This window comes from Tasmannia lanceolata, unplaced genomic scaffold (assembly GCF_043159265.1).
Source record: "Tasmannia lanceolata isolate RefF3 unplaced genomic scaffold, GAP_Taslan_0.1 ptg000015l, whole genome shotgun sequence".
NCBI classification, from domain to species: domain Eukaryota; kingdom Viridiplantae; phylum Streptophyta; class Magnoliopsida; order Canellales; family Winteraceae; genus Tasmannia; species Tasmannia lanceolata.
In genome coordinates, this window is record NW_027518692.1 from 42,978,880 (window position 1) to 43,000,964 (window position 22,085).

The 22,085-nt window shown below is 38.6% G+C and overlaps 2 protein-coding genes across 3 annotated transcripts; one reads left to right on the top strand and one right to left on the bottom strand.

Annotated features, from left to right (window-relative positions):
- The first annotated feature begins 294 nt into the window (after positions 1–294).
- LOC143847401 (potassium transporter 4-like) lies at positions 295–5,927 on the top strand. The gene is made up of 9 exons (XM_077356215.1): positions 295–499; positions 1,896–2,136; positions 2,236–2,481; positions 2,636–2,686; positions 2,862–3,122; positions 3,922–3,974; positions 4,063–4,177; positions 4,300–4,554; positions 4,648–5,927. Exons 1-9 carry the CDS (start codon positions 455–457, stop codon positions 5,733–5,735), a joined length of 2,355 nt encoding a protein of 784 aa, XP_077212330.1. The 5' UTR covers positions 295–454; the 3' UTR covers positions 5,736–5,927.
- Positions 5,928–8,402: 2,475 nt separating this feature from the next.
- On the bottom strand, positions 8,403–19,141 carry LOC143847402 (retinoblastoma-related protein-like). Of its 2 annotated transcripts, none has more exons than XM_077356217.1 (18): positions 18,629–19,141; positions 18,418–18,522; positions 18,165–18,301; positions 17,954–18,050; positions 17,824–17,870; positions 16,606–16,804; positions 16,395–16,461; positions 16,093–16,272; positions 15,800–15,993; positions 14,813–15,695; positions 11,656–11,815; positions 11,483–11,555; positions 11,078–11,254; positions 10,869–10,988; positions 10,652–10,796; positions 10,433–10,533; positions 8,872–8,987; positions 8,403–8,757 (listed from the first exon to the last, which is right to left on the bottom strand). In XM_077356217.1, exons 1-18 carry the CDS (start codon positions 18,734–18,736, stop codon positions 8,619–8,621), a joined length of 3,048 nt encoding a protein of 1,015 aa, XP_077212332.1. In that variant the 5' UTR covers positions 18,737–19,141; the 3' UTR covers positions 8,403–8,618. The 2 variants fall into 2 exon arrangements, with proteins under 2 accessions (XP_077212332.1, XP_077212331.1); XM_077356216.1 differs by having other exon boundaries at positions 10,433–10,545; positions 18,629–19,140.
- Between the last annotated feature and the right edge of the window lie 2,944 nt (positions 19,142–22,085).

Sequence of the window (22,085 nt, forward strand, 5' to 3'; positions counted from 1 at the left end):
AAAAAAATTCATCAAAATTCCTTGAAAAAAAAAACCATGCTCTAGTTGTTTACCGAAAACTTTTGTTGTGAAAAAAAAAAAAACACAGTAGATGCGTAGCCGAACATCCTTCTTGTATTGAAAAGAGATCCAATTACCGGAAAGCCGCGTCCAAACCGTGGGTACAGTAGCATGGGCCCCCACGAAACTTATCCCTCCACTAGAAAAAACCCATACTCTGATTTATAATTACGGAAGCGCCACTGCCTAGAAGCCACTATTTCGTCAACAAGAAAGAGGCACTTTGGTATTTCCTTAATTTGATTGAACTAGCAGTTACTTTTCTTAGAATATTGACTCTCTATTTTATCCACTGGAGCTTATGAAATATTCATCTTTCCTGTGATTTTTCCACATCTTCTTCTGCAAATAAACACACAGAGAGAGAGAGAGAGAGAGAGAGAGAGAGAGACCCATGGATGAAGAATCCGGAGCCTCGAACCATAGATTCTCTTCTCAGGTTATTTATTCATTCATCTTTTCTTTTTTTTTCTGTTCATAGTCATGCTATTTTTATGTTTTTGTAATTAGTTTTTGGTATCTTTCTTTTTTCCTTTTGTATATAGCTTGGTTTTCAATTTTTCGTTTTTTTTCTCTTGTTTATGATTGCTAATTGGTGGGAGGTTCAAACCCAACTTACCTATCAAAGAATAGAACTTATTATCTTTGATTTATTCAATTTTATGTTAAATTTTTTTTTTTCACTATCGTTACTGTTGGGTTTCTCTTATCAGTAGGAGAAGAGATTAAGAAAGAAGGTTTGAGTTGGATTTCTTCCTTGTGTCATTTAATTTCTGATTGATTCAAGAATGTGAAATGAGCAATCTTTACTATTGTTTTTCCAGTAATGACTTTTATCCTTCTTTTTTTAGATTTTTAAAAATGGATCTATGGCAAAAAATAGCTTTGTACAAAGTATAGACACCTTGGAAGTTTTAAATGCGCGAATTGCGAATGAATTCAAGCTGGGAATCAATTTTTGGGTTTTTTTAGTTTGACTGATGTATCAATTAAGATGACTGAAGGAGTCTGCATCACCATGGTTTCTATTTTTGTAAATTACTAGATAAACTTCTCCTGGACTGATTTTTTGTCTGCATCTCCCATTTTCATCTGCGTTTCAACTTCTTTTTCTTTAAAGAACAATCTAGGAAATTTTGGTGCAAAGTACCTTAATAAATAATTGGCACTATGTGCCTGGGTTGCAACCTGTCTCATCTAATCTTGGTGATTCTCTCCTATTTTTTTTCAATTCTTTCTACGCAGTTCCAAAAATTGAATTTTGGATCAGTCCACATAGCCTTCTCTAACTTAGTTAATTCAAGTTAATATTCAAAAAAAAAAAAAAAACACGTTCCAATTATGTCAAAATCTTAACTGTTTTGTTCTTGGAAGGTTTCTCCGAAATTTTCACCCATGAAGCATACCTTTGAGGAAGTACTCAAAGCATGTGACAACCTTTTCTTTCGAAAGACTGCCAACTTGTCTGATCACATTGTTTTATATAATCTGGACTTCTTCAAATGTATTTTTTGTTTTTGGCCTAATCAGCATCTTTGATCTGAATGCCCTGGTAATTTAAACTTTTTTGCTTTACTAAAACTGGAAGAAAATGATCCATGTAGACGAACCCAACTAGTGTCAGGATTAGACTTTGTCAATTTAAGCCGGTTAGATCCTTTCACCTTTTTCATGAAAATTTTCTAAAGTATTCATTAGCCGACCCCAACTAGTTTGGGACAAAGGCTTAGTTGAGTTGAGTTGAGTTGCTTTACTAAAACTGTATGTAAACAGGTGATAGATTTAGCTTGGCATTGATTTCCAACTTAAATAAATCCTATTTCTTGGTCATGCAGCTTTCACGGAGGAACCTTGCCAGGAACTTAATATTAGCGTACCAGAGCTTTGGTGTGGTCTATGGGGACTTGAGCACATCTCCTTTATACGTTTACACTAGCACATTTGTAGGAAAGTTGCAACATCATAAAAATGAAGCTGCTATATTTGGTGCATTTTCGTTGATTTTCTGGACCCTTACATTGATCCCCTTGGTCAAGTATGTCTTCATCATATTGGGTGCTGATGATAATGGTGAAGGTGTGTGGTGTTGATTAAGAGTCTTGTCGTTGAAAGGTCACTAAAACATTTGTTGGATCCAAGGTAGTTATAATGGTAATTGTTTGTCTCATATTTCAGGAGGAACGTTTGCTCTTTACTCACTTCTTTGTCGGCATGCAAGGTTTAGTTTACTTCCCAATCAACAAGCGGCTGATGAGGAACTCTCAACTTTCAAATATGGGCTCTCAGGACAGGCAGTGTCTTCCTCTCAATTTAAAAGATTCCTTGAGAAGCATAAAAAGTTGCGGACAACCCTACTTGTTGTGGTTTTATTTGGTGCTTCCATGGTGGTAGGAGATGGTGTGTTTACCCCAGCTATTTCAGGTATTATATACTACATTCTATTAATCCTCGTCATGTTGGTTTGCATTGCATAAAAAACGGTGTCTACTCTAATCTTATACTAATTAACACTTCTTAAAGTTTGATAATTTCATTTCTTCTCATGGATTAACAAGTTGAACCTTTCCATTTGCAGTCCTATCATCTGTTTCTGGACTTAAAGAAGTTGAGGATAAACTAGCAGAGGGTAAGTAGTTAGCTCTTTCCTTAATGATGCTTCCTTCCCCATTTCTCATTGGTATTCGTAAAACCTATTTGGGGAGCCTATAGTATTTTACGAGTGTGTAGATATTTTATAATTTGATATTTTCATGCCCTTATTTTTTATCTTGCGACTGATGGCGTAGTTTGAATCTGTACAGGTGTGTTGGTTTTACTGGCCTGTGTTATCTTGATTTGCCTTTTTGCCCTGCAGCACTTTGGGACACATAGGTTAGCTTTCTTATTTGCACCGGTTGTTATTATCTGGCTGGTGTCTATTTTCGGGATTGGCCTGTACAATATTATCCATTGGAATCCCAATATATGGCGTGCGATTTCTCCCTATTACATTGTCAACTTTTTTAAAGAGACGGGTAAAGATGGTTGGATTTCTCTTGGAGGAGTACTCCTCTGCATAACAGGTATGTTGCATTCAGAAATCAATGGAGTTTCATTAGATCACTATCATTGGAACTTTTTTTTAAAGAAAATTCTGAAAAGCTCGATTGAATTCTAAAACTAAAGAAATCGAACTACAACCATAGATTTTTGAACTCCAAAATTTATACTGTGTTTCGAAACAACTCTGACACAGCCTTACTGAGCTGAGTGTGAGTCAGAGTTTTGAGTAATATGCATATTTATAGTGGTTGTTTCTCCTTTAGAGCATGTTGCTTCTACAGTACAAGGTGACTGAATCCTCTGTTTAGAGGGGTATGAGAGTCGGAATCCCACATATGTAAAATTCATGGAATTGGGCCAATTGGCAGCATAGTTAATTTCATTTTATAATCCAGCAGAGTTATATTCATTGAATCGACATCATATTCAATTCATTTTAGGTATGTAATATTTTATGTGAAAAGTATTTATGCATTGAGTCATACAACTGTGATCTTAATTGGTTATGTCAATATTACGTTTTATTTCCGAGATAAAATGCTTATTATTAGAATAGAACAACTTAAAACATATGGTCAATGTAAACTTATGTCATTGCATTTTAAAAATAAAAAGGAAAAAGAAATCCAAAATTGTTGTGCAAGAATCCTGTGTGTCTGAATCGGACAAGCGAGCTTTGTGCCCGTAGAAAGAGTCAAGCAGCACAGCCTGCATCTTTCATTTGACCCTCTTCCTATCACATCATGCTCGTGTTCGCCCTTTGGCACATTCCACAAAAACATGGTTATCTAGAACAACTGAATTTTCTGGCCCTCACAGGTACTGAAGCCATGTTTGCTGATCTTGGTCACTTCACTCCCTTATCAATAAGGGTAAGTCACCGTGGCTCAATTTCTTTATACAATTGCATCTAATTCAAGCCTCATGTGCATTTCCTGAATTTTCATTTTGATGAAACAGCTTGCCTTTGCTTTTGTCGTATATCCATGCTTGGTAGTGCAATACATGGGGCAGGCTGCATTTCTATCTCAGAATCTCACTTCCATTCCAACTAGTTTCTATGACTCGATACCAGGTTAGTTTATTCATACTCAAATGGATTTTTCCACCTTTTAATGTCATTTATTTTTATATTGTTCTTTGATTAGAAAATTTGAACTTTATATAATATGATTTTTATCATTAATATTTCCACAGATCCACTCTTTTGGCCTGTTTTTGTGATTGCCACTCTCGCAGCTATTGTTGGAAGTCAAGCAGTCATTACGGGTACCTTCTCAATAATCAAACAATGTCATGCCCTTGGTTGCTTTCCACGAATCAAGATTGTCCATACCTCAAGACAAATTTATGGACAGATCTACATCCCAGAAATAAATTGGATACTCATGATCATTTGCCTCGCAATAACTATTGGGTTTCGGGATACGACTTTAATCGGAAATGCTTATGGTAAAGCTCTCATTATGTTGTTGCTTAAGTTCATAAAGAAGATAAGAGTAATGGTCTTTTTGTCTTATGGAAATTCAATCTTTTTTCTTGCAGGCATCGCTTGCATGACCGTCATGGTCATCACAACATGTCTCATGACGCTCGTAATAATCTTTATATGGCAGAGAAGCATTATGTTGGCCATGGCATTTCTGATCTTCTTTGGAATCATTGAGAGCGTATACCTATCAGCTGCAATCATGAAAGTACCTCAAGGTGGTTGGGCTCCTCTTGTTCTCTCGTGCTTCTTCATGGGTGTTATGTATGTCTGGCATTACGGAACCCGAAGGAAGTACAATTTTGATCTGCATAACAAAGTCCCGTTGAAATGGATACTTAGCCTTGGCCCGAGTCTTGGGGTTGTCCGTGTGCCTGGAATTGGCCTCATCTATTCAGAGCTGGCAACAGGAGTGCCTAAAATCTTCACCCATTTCTTAACCAACCTCCCTGCATTCCACAAAGTATTGGTATTCGTCTGTGTGAAGTCCGTTCCTGTTCCACATGTTTCTCCAGAAGAGCGCTTTCTCATTGGCCGAGTCTGCCCAAAATCCTACCAGATGTACCGGTGCATCGTGAGATATGGATACAAGGACGTCCAGAAGGACAATGGTTACTTTGAGAGTCAGCTCATTCAGAGCATCGCAGAATTTATTCAGATGGAAGCCGAAGAACCACAGTTCACAAGTGCTGAGAGCTCATCATTGGATGGCAGGATGGCTGTGATAAGCACCAGAGGTAGCAGATCGAACAGCTTGATAGTATCTGAGCAAGAAGATGATAGTGTAATCAACACCATTCATAGCAGCAAATCTCCATCTCTGCTAAGCAGGCATTCTGAAACTGAGGATGGAGCAATCTCATCGATGACGAGAAGGCGGGTGAGGTTCCAGTTGCCATCAAGCCCTTCTATGGATGCATCAGTAAGGGAAGAGTTGATGGATTTGATTCAGGCACAGGAGGCCGGCGTTGCTTATATAATGGGGCACTCGTATATAAAGGCTCGAAGATCAAGCTCGTTCTTAAAGAAGCTGGTGATTGACATCGGGTATTCATTCCTCCGAAAGAACTGTAGAGGACCTTCTGTGGCACTCAACATTCCTCACATCAGCCTCATTGAAGTGGGCATGATATACTCCGTGTAGCTATTGAAGTATGGACTTCATTGACTGTAAATGAAGGTGAGAGATGTTGGGAGGTTGTCTTTAGGAGGTCCTGACGTAGTCTTTCTCCCCTTCTTATAGGAGCTGGCAATGGCTTCTATGAAGATATGGATGTCTTTTTCTTGTCTTTGATATGTACATATAATTTAATGATCAGCAAAATGTTAATGGCTAGATCACTTTGTTTTTTTTTGTTCATGTTTTTGGTTTTGATTTATGTATTTCGTTTGAGTATTTGTGTTTTCAACTGAAATTTCACAGATGAGTTTGCAGAAGGTTGGGATCATCCTACACAGACTTGGGTTGGATTTCTGCTTGTAAGAATTTAGAGAACATTTTCTTGAATTCAAAGTTTTGGACCATGAAGAAAGTCTAGATTTGCTGTTTAAGCTGGGATCATTTTAGCATGGATTTTGGGGGCTGTTTTGGCTGGGGTTAGTCTTATGCGGCCAGTGGACAGGAAAGAAGGGGATACCCTTTCCTGAACTCCTCTCCCTTCTTGCTCTAGGACAGAGACTATCTGTTTCAGGGACAATTATATTTCCTCCCCAATCAGCCCTTTTATTAAGATTTCTCGAGATAAAAAATATTTGAATTATAGTCAGTATTTTTCTCATTAACTTTTTCTTTGGATTGTTGGAATAGGGGGAGTTTTGGGGCATTTCACTGAAGCCCAGGAAATGAATGGTTTAGATATTTCAACAGTTTCCAATTATTCTTTTGCCTGCCTGTATTATTATTATTATTATTATTATTATTATGGCCAGTTACAATTTCATTTTTTTTAAAAAATAGGTCGTACCATGAAAATCATCTCCATGAGATGATCCGATCTGTGAGAAGATGATTTCATGGGTTATAGGAACCTCTTCAGATCCAATGGTTAGGATCATCTTATGGAGATGATTTCTGGGGCACACACTATTTAGGTTAGGGCCCAACAAATAGAATCGTTGTATCATCAAATAATGTGGGTCCTACGGTATTTTAAAAAAAATGTATGTATGTGGATTCTGAGATGGGTTAGCTTACCTATAAATCCCTTATTTCTTGAATATGTTACAATTAGTTAGTAAACCATGATTTAGCAAAAAATATTCTTTTTTAAAGACAATAATAAGAATAATAATTTCCTAAAAAATTCTTATATTATGTATTTACTTCCACTTTTGGTTGATAAGATTCGTCTGTTTTCTAGGTGTGAATATCATTATCAAGTATAAAGGAATCTCTGTTTGGCATGTCAATAGACAACCCATATGGTCTTATTGTGGCCAATAGATCAACGGTCCAGTTCACACCCACAAGATGGAAATTGACATTGCCTGTGTCGGCATTCATTTTTCAAAACAAAAAAGGATTAGCAATGCAGTTGCTAGTGTTAAAGATTTTTCAAAATCAATTGTTTTGTGGTCAAAACAAATTTTGGAAAATATTTTATTTTAGTTGTTTTAGGAAAAGAAAAACTATTCTTTGAAAAAGTTGTTTTTTACTTTTGCTTTTGGAAAGAGTGTAGAAGTGCATTGAAAATATAGTTCCACATTGCTCCGGAGAAAAGTTGGAGATGGGGATATATTAGTTCACCCATTCCTCTCTCTTGTTTAAATGCACAATGGGTTTTAGCCATGGGTCAAACCGCGGACGGTGCAACACCGTCCGCACACGCGCGGCGTGGGCAATGGGCTATAGGGCGCATAGTAGCGCTTTTTTAAGCACACTTTGCACTAGGCCCATCAAGCCTAGTGCCGAATAGTTTGGTTGGGTTGAGCTTTGATTCGAGCCTAACGGTCGATCCAGCGGGCCCAGTACTCCAACGGTCAGTGGGTGCGATCCATTGGGTTGTGTCCCTTCCCCCAACGGTCAAGAATCTAGGGGGTGCGATCTGCACCATAGATGGATCATCTAACGGTTACAGGGGAGGACGGGATTTTAAATATCCAACAGTCACTCCAGGATTGATCTGGATCATTAAATCGTGTATGAGCGCGATCTAACGGCCAGAATTCAAACTGAACTGGAAAGATACTATTCAGGGGTGCTTTTCACACTGAAAAGTCACCAGAGGCTCAATAAAAAGTGCAGAACCCAGCCATTTCAAGATAGAAACGAATTTACTTATTTCTGAGGTAATTCTCAAGACTTCCAGTGCAATTATACTCTCTTTTCTCACTCCCACCAAATTCATTTTACATACTGTTTTCATTATTGTTTATCTAAATGCTGTTATACTGCCTCTAAGGCTTGTTATTCTCTGAGGGCATTTCAGATTTGACTCCACTTGTGCATAGCGTCGTCAAATATAGTAGGACATATTATCTTGGAGGCAGTTCGCGGATCCTCTTTGCACACTTCTAGTGGGGGCAAAATCTGTCTTAAGGAAAGCGATTTCGTGCGAAATCGCCTTGAAGCAAACCGGTTACTATTCTTTATTCTCCAACAGATACAAATTATCCCCAACAGTTAGTTAGTGACGCCCATAACATACTTTTATCAGTTACTGAACTTGATTTCTCAAATGTCAACTCATCTCAAGTTCTCAACTATATACAACACAATCCAATGGCCACATTTTAGTACAGAATAGCATTGACATCCAAGAACACGCACAATTTTCTTAAAATTCAAAAAAAGAAAAAGAAAAAAAAGAAAGACAGCGAGAATCGAATAATATTTTATTAAATTAGATTAGTTGGAATTGATATGACAAATATAGATAGCATTGGGGTCGGCAGCCGAATTCAGCTCTTCTACAATAACTTGCAGCTCATACACAACCCCATTGCAATAAACTCATGTATACACGGTAACTGAAAGAAATAAGGGTAAGAGAGAGGAGGAGATTAAATACAGGGGCACCCATAAAGCTCAAGGATCAGCTTGCTCACATTTCAATGGTGCATTTGAGGTAGACGTTCCATTTTGAGGATAAAGGCTCCCTGCTACCAGAGAATCACTCACTAGACCAACATCATCAAAGTTGAGTTTTCCACTGACCTTCCGATTGCTGGAAGTACAGGGAGAGAGAGTGTCAAGGCAAAAAAAGTGAAAAAGAAACTGAGTGCCAGCATTGTCTGTACTAAATACTATTCGGTTTATTGTCAGGATCTAACAAGCATACCTGTTCAAGCGGTTGTTAATGGCCGTGAGGTCTTTGGATGGGCTCTGATAAGCATGAGTGCTCTCACCAACACAAGCATAGTAACTCTTGGAGCCGTGTGAGTTCAAAGCATTCATCTGTCCACCCAATTTAAGAGAAAAACATGGGTAACAAAATGATCATCAATGTAAACTAGAATCCATTTTTTTAAGAACATGAGCCAAATGACAGAAGAAGAATGGAAATCAAACTACAAGTTGAGAGGCCTTTCATTGTTTAAGCACATGCAGAGAGAGTTATTACGGATGATTTGTGATGCAGATTGTAGAATTTGTAAATGATAAGTTTAAGAATTTCACTAAACATGGATGAATTACAAAGACAATCAATCAGTGCATATACAGAGAGCACTTACATGATAAACATAGAAAGATAATATGAAATTATAGAAAGAGACGAATATAGAATCATCCTAATCTGGCCTACTTTCCTAATTACTCTAGGTTACCTCTTTAACCAACTTGCTTAATCTAACACCTAACAATTTAACGGTGAGATTTCTCACATTCTAATATAAATCCTAACAATTAAATACAGATGAAGGTTGGCAGGTGAGAAAAGGACTAAAGGAGGCCTTTGAAGTTAATAAATTCAACTGTGGCTGTTTGGCATTGAGGTTTATAAGGTAGACCACATAACAAATATTTGCGGAGTCAAACAAATTGTTGTCTATATGTAGTAGCAAAAAAAAAAAAAAATCAGCCATATTTGATCCACTATATCCTAGCAAATACAATAGATGCTTATGAGATGTCAGGCAAACTTGTAGGAACTCAACGCATACACTTCTCTTGGAGAAGGCCCGCATCTGTTTGGACCTTTTCTTTACGAAATGGATTGAGGTTAATCCTTTTTGGATGAAACTCCATCAATCTGAAGAGGGAGACATCAACCTCATGAAGACAGGAAGAGTAATTTTGCTCTGCCACTATATCAAGCCTCTACATCAACCTCATGAAGTGGAGCTGCTAGCCAAATTGGAGAGCTTGCATCAAGTAGGGGCAAAGTTTAGGTGTGGTTGCAGAAATGAGGATTTGCCGAATACGCGTGAGAACAAGAAGACAAAACTTATTCATGGAAAGCTGCTTTCCATGTATTAGGTTTCAGTTAACAGCTGATTATGATGGCCTCCACTATCCAACTAGAATGAGACATGGCCCATTTAAACGCAACAGAACCTTGTCAGCATCTCCAACAACAAGCAATACACTAGAATAGTATATCAGGTATTTATTCAATGGCATTTCTGAAGTCCACATATCCAGATAACATTGATACACAAAGGAAAGTGAAATAGTCGTGACTAAAGAATATCAAACAAATAATCCGATAAGCTGGACAATAAAAAAAGTCACACACAGTAACATAATGCTATCTTCTCAAGAGAAAAGGAACTATAGTTCACCAAAAATTTGGCTCCTAAAGAGAGTTGGCTGCCTCTTTTTAGTGTTCTACTTCTTTCAACATAGTAAAAACGAAAAAATTGCAGCAAGGTAGTCAATAACTAAACAAAAGCATGTACCTTTGACGATCGTAGCGGAGAGACATAGACATTGCGTGCAGCAGAAACTTTCTTGGGAGACATATCAGGGAGACTTGGAAATGGAGACAAACGAGGTGAACCTGGACATTGCCCTATTTAACACAACATAAAGTATGTCGACCAATGATTTCTAGGTAAGAAACTCAAAGGTAGATAGAATAACCGGTACAATACACTGACAGGGCACACAAAGCATACCATCTGCATTGTTGTTATCCTCAGGAACCCCGTTGGTTTTAAGAGTAGCTCCAGCAGGTCCAAGCTCCTCCAGTAGAGGTTTTACAGCCGGGATAAATATATCATTGTAAAATGTAATAATATCAACATGCATTTGCCCTGTTTTCTGTTTCCAAAGTACACCAGCTTAGAAGCTCCTCAAAAAGCTCAGCTAAAAGAGAAAAGTCAAGCAAAATACCCCATTGCGACTCGTCGATGGCCAGCCAACAAAGACACCGCGAAAAACTTGAGGTTTACACTGTGGTTGATTTCTGTAGTTGTGTACGATTTCCTTAAAGGTCAGGCTTAGTTTAGAAATCTGCAAGTAATAACAGACCTTCCTTAAAGTCAGACGAAAACATTTATAAAGTATAAACCATAAAATTTGATAAGTGTTAACAAGCAGACCTTTGCAACGCCATAGAAGCTGCAGAGAATAAGCTGGTCAATATGTCTGTTGAAGAAAAGAGCCGTCTGCTGACTAAGGATTTGTTGGATGAGACAGTAGATATTTTCCAAGACTTGTTGGGACAGTTGCAGCCTCTCACACAAGCTCCTAATTCTGATAGCAGCTAACTTCACAATCTATGAAATGAAACGAAGTTCTCAAGACTTAGATATGTAAAGGTGAGAACCATAATTACTAGTGCATAATAAAATTAAAGCAGCACCAGAAAATCCTCCACTGCACACAATGATCTAAATAGATTAGCAATTACGGCTAGGGCTATTAACTTGCCATCAATGAGGATCACAAAGACCAAACCGAAAGTAAAAAAGGTTAGGTCAAAAGACTATTGTGAGGCTCTGTACCTTACAAAAGAAAACACGAATTCCTGTCTCAGCGCATGTTTCCCCTCCTCCTGCCGGGTTTGGCCGGGTTGGGCTGCAAATCAAACATTGTATTCAAAAATTTTCAGAATGAATGATGTAGTGATGTGAGTATGGGTACCTTTTCCATTCAATATTTTATTGGACATCATTACCTTGCAAAAGCTGACTGCAAGGGGGGTGGTAACTTTGATTTGAGACTGCTAACAGGCAGTAGACGATCCTTCATGGGTGATGCAAAGGAATTACGCTCTGCCAACACACTCCTACAATCACCATATACTCTCTTTGGGGACCTGGCATCTCCATTCCGATCTGCAGAATCAGTTAATGAATTTAAATGCACCCAACTCAGTTCCTTTGATCACATTTTTATAGAAACCCAATGAATTCACCACCATCAAAACTAATGAAAGTATAGAAATAAATCAAATAAAAATCACTTTCATATAAAGTTTCCAGCATCATATACAAGAAAAGATGCAGAAGTTGCATTAATCTTTTAATATTCCAGAATGGAGGTAAGGTTCTCAATCAAATGTTTCAAAAGTCGAATTCAATCAAGAGCTACCATAAGAAAAAATTGGGTCAAGCTGTGCAAGTTAATGATTGATCTAAGAAGTTTTTTACAGACTTGAGTGAGTCAAAAAAGTTCTTGATTGACGTGGTAAGACCAGAAATTGACCACTCAGATAAACAATGATTTTATTTTTTTTGAAAGATGACAATTTTATTGATGCTATGGAGATTACATTGGGGACCATTTAAAACAAAAGAAGAAAATCTACTAATTCATCAATTACAGTCAGGACCACCCATCCATGCACTGCCATCCTGCCAAGTAACTAATTTACCTCCCCTACTATCTAGAAACACAGCCTAGATTGTCTTCACCACTCCCCCAACACTCCAAAGCACTACCCCAAGGCCTTCAGCAGATCGAAACCAACGAAAAGTGCCATATTTGGGGGCTTCTCATGCAAGGCTTTCCTCAAAACAGACTTGTCATCACCATTTAGATAGTCATTTAGTTTGGTGATTTAGGCAAGCCATCAAAGCCAGGAGAGACTCGACCAGACTATGCCGAGTCAGGGACTCTAGCAGATGTACAACCCCAGAACACGAGATCAGGACTTCCAGACGGTCATTGATCGCCAAGCTTTTCTCCACCATACAGCTACCCACCGCCTTAGTGTGGAATCGTTTGTGTCTCCATCCTATGCAAAATCTGATCCCCCAAATCCTGGTGAAATCCCAGAGCAAAATAGAGAAAGCTGGCTACTTAGGGAATCTGGTCTTCCCGGCTCCTCAAGGGAGGCCATTCCTTCTTTGTTAAGGAACCTGAGTTCAAAACTAGATGGAGAGGGCCTTTTAATAGCTAAATCAAGGAGAATAGAGCGTTGGAACCTCCACTCCTAGGGAGAAGAGCTAAGTCTGACAATACACCTCCCTAGCTACCAAGAAATATAAAATACAAAATATCCAACTACTTTTAATTGTCATAGCCTTTTCCTACCTCGGGAAACCCAGCTATAAAATTAGGTATAGGTGGGGCCAGATCTAGGAGGCCAAGAATAAGACTTTAAGAGTCTAAACAATCTGCTAAATTTCTTCTTTACACCCAGTTTGGAGCCCAAGATAGAGCTCATCTTATTCATAATGAGCTGATCTTGGGAACTTCTACCCCTGACTGGGAAGGTTGAATCTTTGTAAAAACCGCCAGGGGCGCGATTGACATAATCCTTCCTTACGTATGGAGTATGCTTCCGTCTGATGTGGAGTGTAGGTTTCTTGGGACTCACCAAGAATCCTAAAATATCTTCATGCCTCTGATCCGGTCCCATCATACCTTTTTCTGAAATAGCTAACGGCTCCATCTCAGGCGTCCCAGCAAAAACGTTTGAATTTGAATTTGAATTTGAAATCCCAATGGGACCCAACAGTTCCCCAGGCAAGGGCCTTGAGGTCACCGGAAGCTGATCCGCCGCTAGGGAGGAACCTAATTTCTGGATGGCGGATTCAGGGGTTTCCTTCGAGAGCTCAACCCCAATGGGATAGACCTGGTCATAGATTTTGAGCTTTACACCAGAGTTTGGTAAAAACCATCGAGGGGCTAGAATCTTAGCCGAAACGAAGCTCATACAATTTTGATGGTTGCCATCCATCTTGGTTTCTATAACCTTGCCAAAAAGGCCCCCCAAAGCCTCCACCGTAGAAACAGCCCAGGCATGCAAAGGGATGCCATAAAAACGAATCCAAAGCGCCTCCTCTCCTTGAATAAATTCCTTTTTCCATGGTGAGAGGGAGAGAAGATGGTTGTCCAAGTCCACAGATCCCTTAACAATGAGCTGTGAAGCCTGCTACTCTGAATCAAACATAAAAAAACTTCATCCTTTGCCAATAAAGACGGGCAATGTAACGATGGGAGTTCCCAGGACACTTCCACAGCTCCTGCAAAGACTCATTATGATTTTTCTTTTTCCCGATCAAACAGGATCAGAGAGAACTAGATCGCACATCTAATTCCTGCCCTGAAATAAATAAAATTGGAATCGTGGAGTTTCTGTTGCGATAAATTTTGCCCGAATCAGGCCACAGGCTATCATCATCATCCTTAGGTTGCGCCCTAGGTCGAGGGATCCATTTTAATGATGATCTGGTCGAATGACACCAGCGACATTCAACCCGCCATTTATAGCTTAGGTATTGACAAGGAGAGCAAAACCATGCCCCAAGCCTTTTATCTTGGAGATGAGTGTGTCTCCCTGGAGATACTCCTTCCCCACCCCGAGGAGGAGGAGGAAGCAAGGAGATCAATCTATCCTTTAGGCATCTTCTGCATCTAAACCGCCATCCAAAGTTGTGATAGCGACAATCCGGGCATTGCCAATCCTCTTCCCTGGATTTTCTTTGTTTTCCAACCATTGCCCCGAAACCAAAACTATTATTCAGATGAATCAATGATTGAACCATCGATTTCTAAACATTTGTGTTAATTTTCATATAATCTCACCTAGAAAAAGTAAACACACATCAACTCAAAGACAATGCAACAATAGGCATAAAGACCAAAACTAATTAAATAGGCAAATCAGGCACTTCAAGAAATTTTACACTTTTCTTTTCCCTATAGCATGCATACAATGCAAAAAACATGAATCAATTCTAAAAGTATTTAAGACAAACAAAAACCATGAAGGTCAAGTTAAATAAGTAGTAAAAATCTGTGTGACAAAATAATGTATTTCAAGATAGACACGTGTACACACTTCAGAACAGAACCCCACAACCTTGACAGAAAAAAAAATTCACCTAGTGAAATCTCATGCTTTAGCAAAGGAGGCAGAGGAGGCAAGCCTCCAGTTGAAACATTATGCTGCATTGCAATTGCATCCAATGAGGGCATTGGTTCTGCTAATAAACCTAGACGGTTTATTTCTGAGGCAAGGGTTGGTTTCGCAACAATCAAACAATTGTACATCGAAGAGCCCTTTTCCCATGCCATACTCTCTAATAGCCGCTCCTCCAAAGAATTTAGATGTCGCTTCAACTCTCTTGGAAGAGTTTCTTCATGCCTGACAAAACTTTCAATCACCTTGCTCAAATCAAAAGCTGTTATCCCGGTCCTCTCCAAAACAGCAGGAAACAACATAGTGACTGTTTTGTGAGTAGCCAAAACCAATTCAGCCGAACAAGCAAGCATGCATCTATGAAAACTCTCGTTTGTTAATAATGGGGTCAAGTTACTATCCTGTAATATGCGCAATTCTGCCCTACACATTGCTTCCAAAACCCTATAGTACAACTTCAGAGCCTCCATCCTTCTCTGTTCTTCCCATATGCTATCCATTAGGTTTGCACACTTCATACTTCCACCAACACATCGTTCTCCAAGAGAACTGTTTGGGAAGATGGCCTCCAATATAATGTTCGCTCTGCGTGTAATATCTCCATTCACATCCCTGTCACATGATGAAAGAAACCTCTCCAACTCTGCTGAAGGTTTTGAAGGAAGTGGAGAAATGAAAGTCCGAAGCCACTTTGCAGTCGTCATTGCTGTGCTTACTGGTGTCTGTGCCATCGTCAAGTTATTACCTATAATACTACCATTTGCAGGTTTCACAGAAGGAGTGCGTGGGGGGGATCGACAACTTGTTATTGTCTTTGTCGGGGAGGCCATTGCATCAAACTTCCTCTGCATAAAGTCAGAATACAACCATGAATGATTAGATATAATTATTTTGCAACTGAATTCTGAAGAGCTCAACTCACATGATTGGACCTTCGGTGGAAACATACCTTGGTACCAGAGATGTTCATGGCACCTCCAGATAAGCTTCCAGTACCAAGTAAACTTTCTTCCCCATCGACAAACATGCGTTCATCTAATTCACCCATATTGTGAATTGCATCATCATAATCATTTTCTAGAATAAGTAAACTTGATGACAAAGATTCCCCTATCATTAGACCTTCGAAATAAGTCAGACCATCTGCACTAACAAAAAGATAAGGTTTTTAAGTATTTTGAAGAAGAATAGAAGCACTAACAAATGTTAACAAAATAGTCACGTAGAAGCAATAAAATTAACCTGTGGTAATATTATTTAGGTTTCCAGTTTTACATTCTGAAGCGGGACAAGGCTTCTTTTTCAAAATATCCACTATTAAATTATTGGCTTTCTCCATTGTTCTCCTCAATTCTTCTTCTGAGGAATGATAAATTTTGCAGAGAGATGCTATAAGGTCCACATCCTTGTTGCATTTCCTAACTGAATCAAGACAAATCATGTGCACAGTTGAGAATGCCAAAGAAACAATGAGATGATCAGAAACAGATAAAAGAGAGAGAGAGAGAACCAAAATATGCATGCATGACTTGAGAGATCATTACCAAAGAGAGGGGAGTCACAGAGAGAGAAATTCCTTAAGCGGACAGGAACATGAAGAATCAGAATGGCCTGTCATGAATTTTGCAACACATTAGGTATATCTTGAATGTACGTTACCATCCAAGTTTTAGTATTATCACTGAAACAACTGTGGAAGATGAATTTTCTTCTTAAAAAATTTTCAAAAATAATGAGTGATGACACTCAACTTACCAATATTGAAACTAATCCATTCGTACAGGTCACCAGGTCCTTGAAACGGCTGAATGCATGAATACGCAGTGCCAAGAACAGCAACCATCCAAAGCGGTGATAACCAGAGACATAGCCAGTATTGCTGGAAAGAGCTGTGTGTTTATCATCGCTTACATCAGGTGTCAAGAAGAACTCCAAGTATGCACGTTTGTAGAACCTAGGTATCATAAGATAATTGCAAAATAGTATTAGCTTGATTTTCATTTTAGAAATTATTTAACAAAGAAAATATAAGTACAAGAAGGTGTAGTAAGTCATAACAAGCAATGTCAACAGGTCCAAAATATAGATAATCATAGACCCTCAAAAGGCAATCCAGAACATACTTCAACCCAACTAGAATTGACATTTGGATGGTATCTAAATATTTTATTTTGAGATAGCTTGCTCTGTATTATTATAAGTTGATTGGAAGAGTCGCTCATGCATTGTATCATTATTTCCAAGTACACGCTAGATGGATATTCATTACTCACTAGATGTAATTTTTTTTTTTAAAGGTAACTAGACATCCCACTAAGCGATTACAGCAGCAACTTCCCAAACAGCATTCACTACCTTGCCTGCACCCCCGTCCAAAGGCATACCCCCCACCCAACACACACACAAATGGCTAATAATCTCTACCTCAACCCTCTCTGCTCCATCTTTCACTAGCCTGTCCGCTCAGTCGTTTGCACACCATTTCATGTGAGATAACTTCGAGTGCAAAATCAAACAAAGGTCTCTAATTTCCGGAATGATGTTAGACAATTTTCATTAACAAGTTGTTCATTAAAGTCTATGACTGACTCATGCACTTGGTCTAGAGTTTCTTCACACATATTGTTACATCCCAAGAGATAGACGAATTTTCTTGGGATCGTCCACCTAACGGAAAAGAAACTCTGATAGACCAAATGAATCTTATTGCAGTCCTTCACTAAACACCAAAGCAAGGTCTGCTATTAAGAGAGAAATCTTAAATTGGGTGGATGAATAATGAATTTATACAGAGGAGAAAATTAATCATGATGTAAGATAGCAATACCCCCTTGTGATATCAATCATAAAAGAGTTAGTCATTGAAACAGGCATGAAATGCTCAAAGCAGAAGAAAATAAATGAAAGGTAGATTAGAATTTCATGCTCAAAGCAGAAGCAAATAAAGGAAAGGTAGATTGGAAGGATGATTACTTGCTTAGAAGACTCAAGTGCACAAAATTCGCTTTTAACTCCTTTACCTAAAGTGAAAAGAGACAACGATTAGTAACAGATCAGAAGTTAAGAAAGAGAACACAACAATCTTCTCTCCTGGTGGCAATACCTCAAGTCTCTTCTCCCAGTCCACACCATACAGTTTGCTAAGAATATGACCTGTCTTGACAAAAAATTGAGGCATCTCCTTGAAAAATTCAACCACACTACAAAACAAGTTAGAAAAAACTAATTAAAATTCAGAGAAAAAAACAATTCGCTTGATAAATTAAGAATCCTGCTTCATAGAAACAACATGATTATATGGAATAAACACAGACCTCAACCTCGTGACCCTCAAAATCTGACATAAAGTAAATCCATTATCTTCGTTCTCCTGCTTCACTTCCCCTGAAGCATTCAATTTCTTCACAGTATACAGAACAAACGTGAACAAAGCCCGTTCGATTTCTTCGGACTGAGATCATGAGATGCAATCAAATTTACGAAACTAGGAGAAAAAGAAATAAAGATAAAGCATAATTACTGAAATAGATTTAGGAACTGCAAACAAGTGACTGAGAGAACACATACAGTTCCGCATCCAATCCCCGAATTGTTTGCCAAAATAAGATTTTTGCTTTCTTTGAGCAATGTCATCGCTTCTCTCAACATGTTTTCATCGAGCGACAATTCAGACTGTTACAAAATCTCAATTCAGGTACCGAAATCACAGATCAAGAAAAAGAAAGCAACACAGACAAAAAAAAACTGAAAATTTACAGAAAAAAATAAAATAAAAAACCTTGCAGAGATCCGAGAACCGAGATTCCAATACACTGACATCGAGATGCGAATTGATCGAGGAAATCACAGGCTTTACATCCTCCATATCCATATTAGCTGGACTCATGTATTCAAACCAGCTCGTTTTCTCCAAAACCCTAACCGATCTATCAACATTACTCGAGAAAGGAAAAGACGAATTCAGATCTATAACGTTCAGAAAAGACAACAAAGTTTCGGGATTTCAATCGAGAGAAAGAAAATGCAACGGGATCGGCCACAAATCTCCCCCTCCTTTCCGATCTGAGGCCGGAAAACGGCCAATAAATACCGGAAAATCTTAACTTCAAGGTGAATCCGGCGCCGGAAAACAGCACTACGGATAGAATCGAACGAGCAGAGTAGCTAGGGTTTTGAAGAAACCCTCTTCTGTTCTTCTATCTTCCCTGTTTTTTTATCTTCTCTCGCCTCTTTTTTTGGGAAATCCTTGTTCGCTCGCGCGGGAAAAAACCTTATGGCATGGCATGGCATGCATGACCATGCAATGGCTTTCATGTATATGATCAACTATGTATACATCATCTGACCAATCAGATACCGAAACGTGTGCTATGGTAGTTTTTTTTACCGCCAAATCTGAGATAATAAAAACGTACCGTCACCTTTGGGGGATGAGCCGAGGGTGCAACTCGGGTCGGGTTGAACCCCACAAAAAAAAAAAAAAAATCGGGTTCGGATCGGGTCGGGTTGAGGTTTGGGCAACCCAACCCGGGTTGGACATTTTTTATGATTTTTTTTTCTAAGTTTTAAAAATTCAGTTTGAGCTGGGTTGAGGTTGGAAAAAAGAGTTCCTTAGGTCGGGTCGGGTTGGAAAAAAGGGTTCCTGGTCCAACCCGACCGGAGTTGCATCCGAGCTATCGAAAGTGCTTATATTCCTAAGCTTAGTGTATATCGAGGTTGGGCCCACTTGGCATGCCAGCTGTCGATTTCCAAGATTAGAAGCTCAGGCTTGAAATATTCATGTGTTGTACCAAAAGCAGAGTCAGACGGCGTCACGGCCAAGTCTCCCTCGCTCATGTGTAAAAAAGAGTGGGTCCCATTATAAGAATTTTTTTGAGATTGCGTAGTATATTTGGATTCATGAATTTGGTTTGCTTCGGGAATCTTTTCTCCATTATAAGAACTGTTTGAGGGTTCCAATGTAGGGCAAGAGTAAGAGAGAATTTTCCAATTTACTTTTTTCAGGGTAACTACTTTTGCAAGTTGTTTTTACTTTTTAACGAGAAAGCATCATTTAATTGCTGTTTTATTTATAGCCTATTTAGAACATTACTCCTTTCTTCAGCTTTTTAACTTTTTATTGAGCTTTACAAAGGTGTCGGTTAGGAGGGAATCAATGGCAGGTATTATTTTCACTCCTTTGGATTGGAAGTAACTAATTTTTTTATTCACTCTCATTTTATTTTTAGTAGCTACAGAAGTAGATTCACCGTATTTAACCAACATGCCTAATCTACCACCAAGATGATCCAACGGTGAATCTCAACCTAATACAACCGCTCGATCTCACATATTCTAACATGCCACCACATCTACAATGGGGTGAAACTGAACAAATAAGTTACTGCCACCACATCACAAGTGATGTTCAACTGTTCCTTTGGTTTAGGAAACACAACCAAAACTTCTTTTTTTGGTACATGTGGCATATTTTGGATGTTGGATTCTCCCATCGATCTTACTCTTGGTTAAATCCAACCAATAGAAAAAACCAGAGGGAGGTCTCGCGTATGAGAGTGGTCCTGTGTAAAAGTGGAATGACTAAGGACCATTGCTGTCAAGTAGGAGATCATTCTCAACCTTTGTCGAGTAGGAGATCATTCTTGTTGGCAAAGTTGCCTTATTTCCCATTGCCAGTGGGAAGGCAAAAGGCGAAAGTCAAAAATTAGAAGTTTCTTTTGCTTTTCTATGAATCTAGAGGGTTTTCTCTTGTCTTGCGCGGCAAAACAAGAGAGGGTTGGGTGTGCCGGCTACCCAAGGGAAGAGAGAGAAGAGAGATAGAAAGAGGAGAGAAAGAGAGGAGTTTGGGTTTCTTCTTGGTTCATCCCGGGGTTTCTTCTTGGCGTTTTCTCTTAGGTGTTTTATCTCGGGGTTATCTCTTGTGTACTGTCTTGGGTTGAGAAGGAAGGAAAGGATTGCGGGTTTTGAGTTTAATCCATTGCAATCACTGTATATTGTTTTTCTCATAGTGGAAGATCGTGTTTCTCGCCCGTGGACGTAGGCTTGGCCGAATCATGTAAATCTTGGTGTTCATCTTGTGGGTTGTTTGATTGTTTTACTTTTCCGTTTACTTTGTGCGCGATCGGATTGTTTTGCCCAACGATTTTTCTCAACAATTCTCATGGGAGATCTAATTTAGGGTCCGCCAGCAGATGAATGGTTCAGATCAATCAAATGTGAGGCCAACATAGACAATATATGTATAATGAAGACACAACTATGGCATCATTTCTCCCCTTTGTTCTTGAGAAATGAAAATTGTTTAGGAACATGTGTTCAATAAATTAAGGGGAAATGAGATTTACTCTCTTATGTTGATAAGGGCGCTCACACTCAATTAACCACTTTATTATTAGCTACTCCAGCATCTTATGAATTGTTTTCAACCTTTAAAAGCTAATTAGAAAAGTGCAGAGTAAAGAGCAGAGTGACTATTGAAAAGTGTGTGTGAGTGTGACACTACCAATTAAACTTGTCAGAGGTGGTGTTATTTAATAATCTATGCTTCAACACCCGGCTACTCACGTGTGGTACCTCTGTTTTTGGGTTGGCCGTGTGGCACATGTGGCCGCTTTTTTAGTTGGCCGTACAATTGGATTTTCACTGTGAAGGAGTTGTTTGGTTTTGAACCTAGGATCTAGCGTGAAGCAATAACTCTGTTACAATGTGAAACTACCAGTTACTCCAAAAGCATAAGCTTCTGGAGGTGTCCGCCCTTTATATAATCATTTATACTTCAACAGTGTGGATATCAATTATCAAATTAAGGTATTACTGGTTAATTAGTTTTTATAAGAAAAAATCCATATGAAATGTGATTATTACCAAAAGATTAAAGGCGTATTTTTAAAATAATCATAATCTTTATTTATAAGAGAACTATTAAAGAAACTTATCTAGATTTAATCATGTAATGGGTAGAGAAGAACAGGAAGGTCACATGTGTCCATGAGAATGAAAGCAAAAAGGCTACTCAAAGAGGAAGAAATGAGAGAGTGATAGTGGATTACTTTTATAATGGGGAAAAAGTCTTTCCTAGTATGTATTTATTTTGGGTTTTGATCTGACTTATTTTAGACCGTGGGAATTGAATCTGACGGATCAGATTGCATTGATACGTCGCACGAGTTGGACCAAAAAAAAGTTATCTTTAGGAACGATCCTAATATAAACTTTCTTAGTAATGAAATTATAGA

Excerpts from the sequence above, each read along its gene's own strand:
- LOC143847401 (XM_077356215.1), top strand. The coding sequence starts at position 455 with ATGGATGAAGAATCCGGAGCCTCGAACCATAGATTCTCTTCTCAG. Across the intron at positions 2,482-2,635 it reads GTTTACCCCAGCTATTTCAG|TCCTATCATCTGTTTCTGGA; the intron begins GTATTATATACT and ends TTCCATTTGCAG. Across the intron at positions 4,555-4,647 it reads TTTAATCGGAAATGCTTATG|GCATCGCTTGCATGACCGTC; the intron begins GTAAAGCTCTCA and ends TTTTTCTTGCAG.
- LOC143847402 (XM_077356216.1), bottom strand. The coding sequence starts at position 18,736 with ATGAGTCCAGCTAATATGGATATGGAGGATGTAAAGCCTGTGATTTCC. Across the intron at positions 11,556-11,655 it reads TTGCAGTCAGCTTTTGCAAG|CCCAACCCGGCCAAACCCGG; the intron begins GTAATGATGTCC and ends TTTGATTTGCAG. Across the intron at positions 10,546-10,651 it reads GGATAACAACAATGCAGATG|GGCAATGTCCAGGTTCACCT; the intron begins GTATGCTTTGTG and ends TGTGTTAAATAG.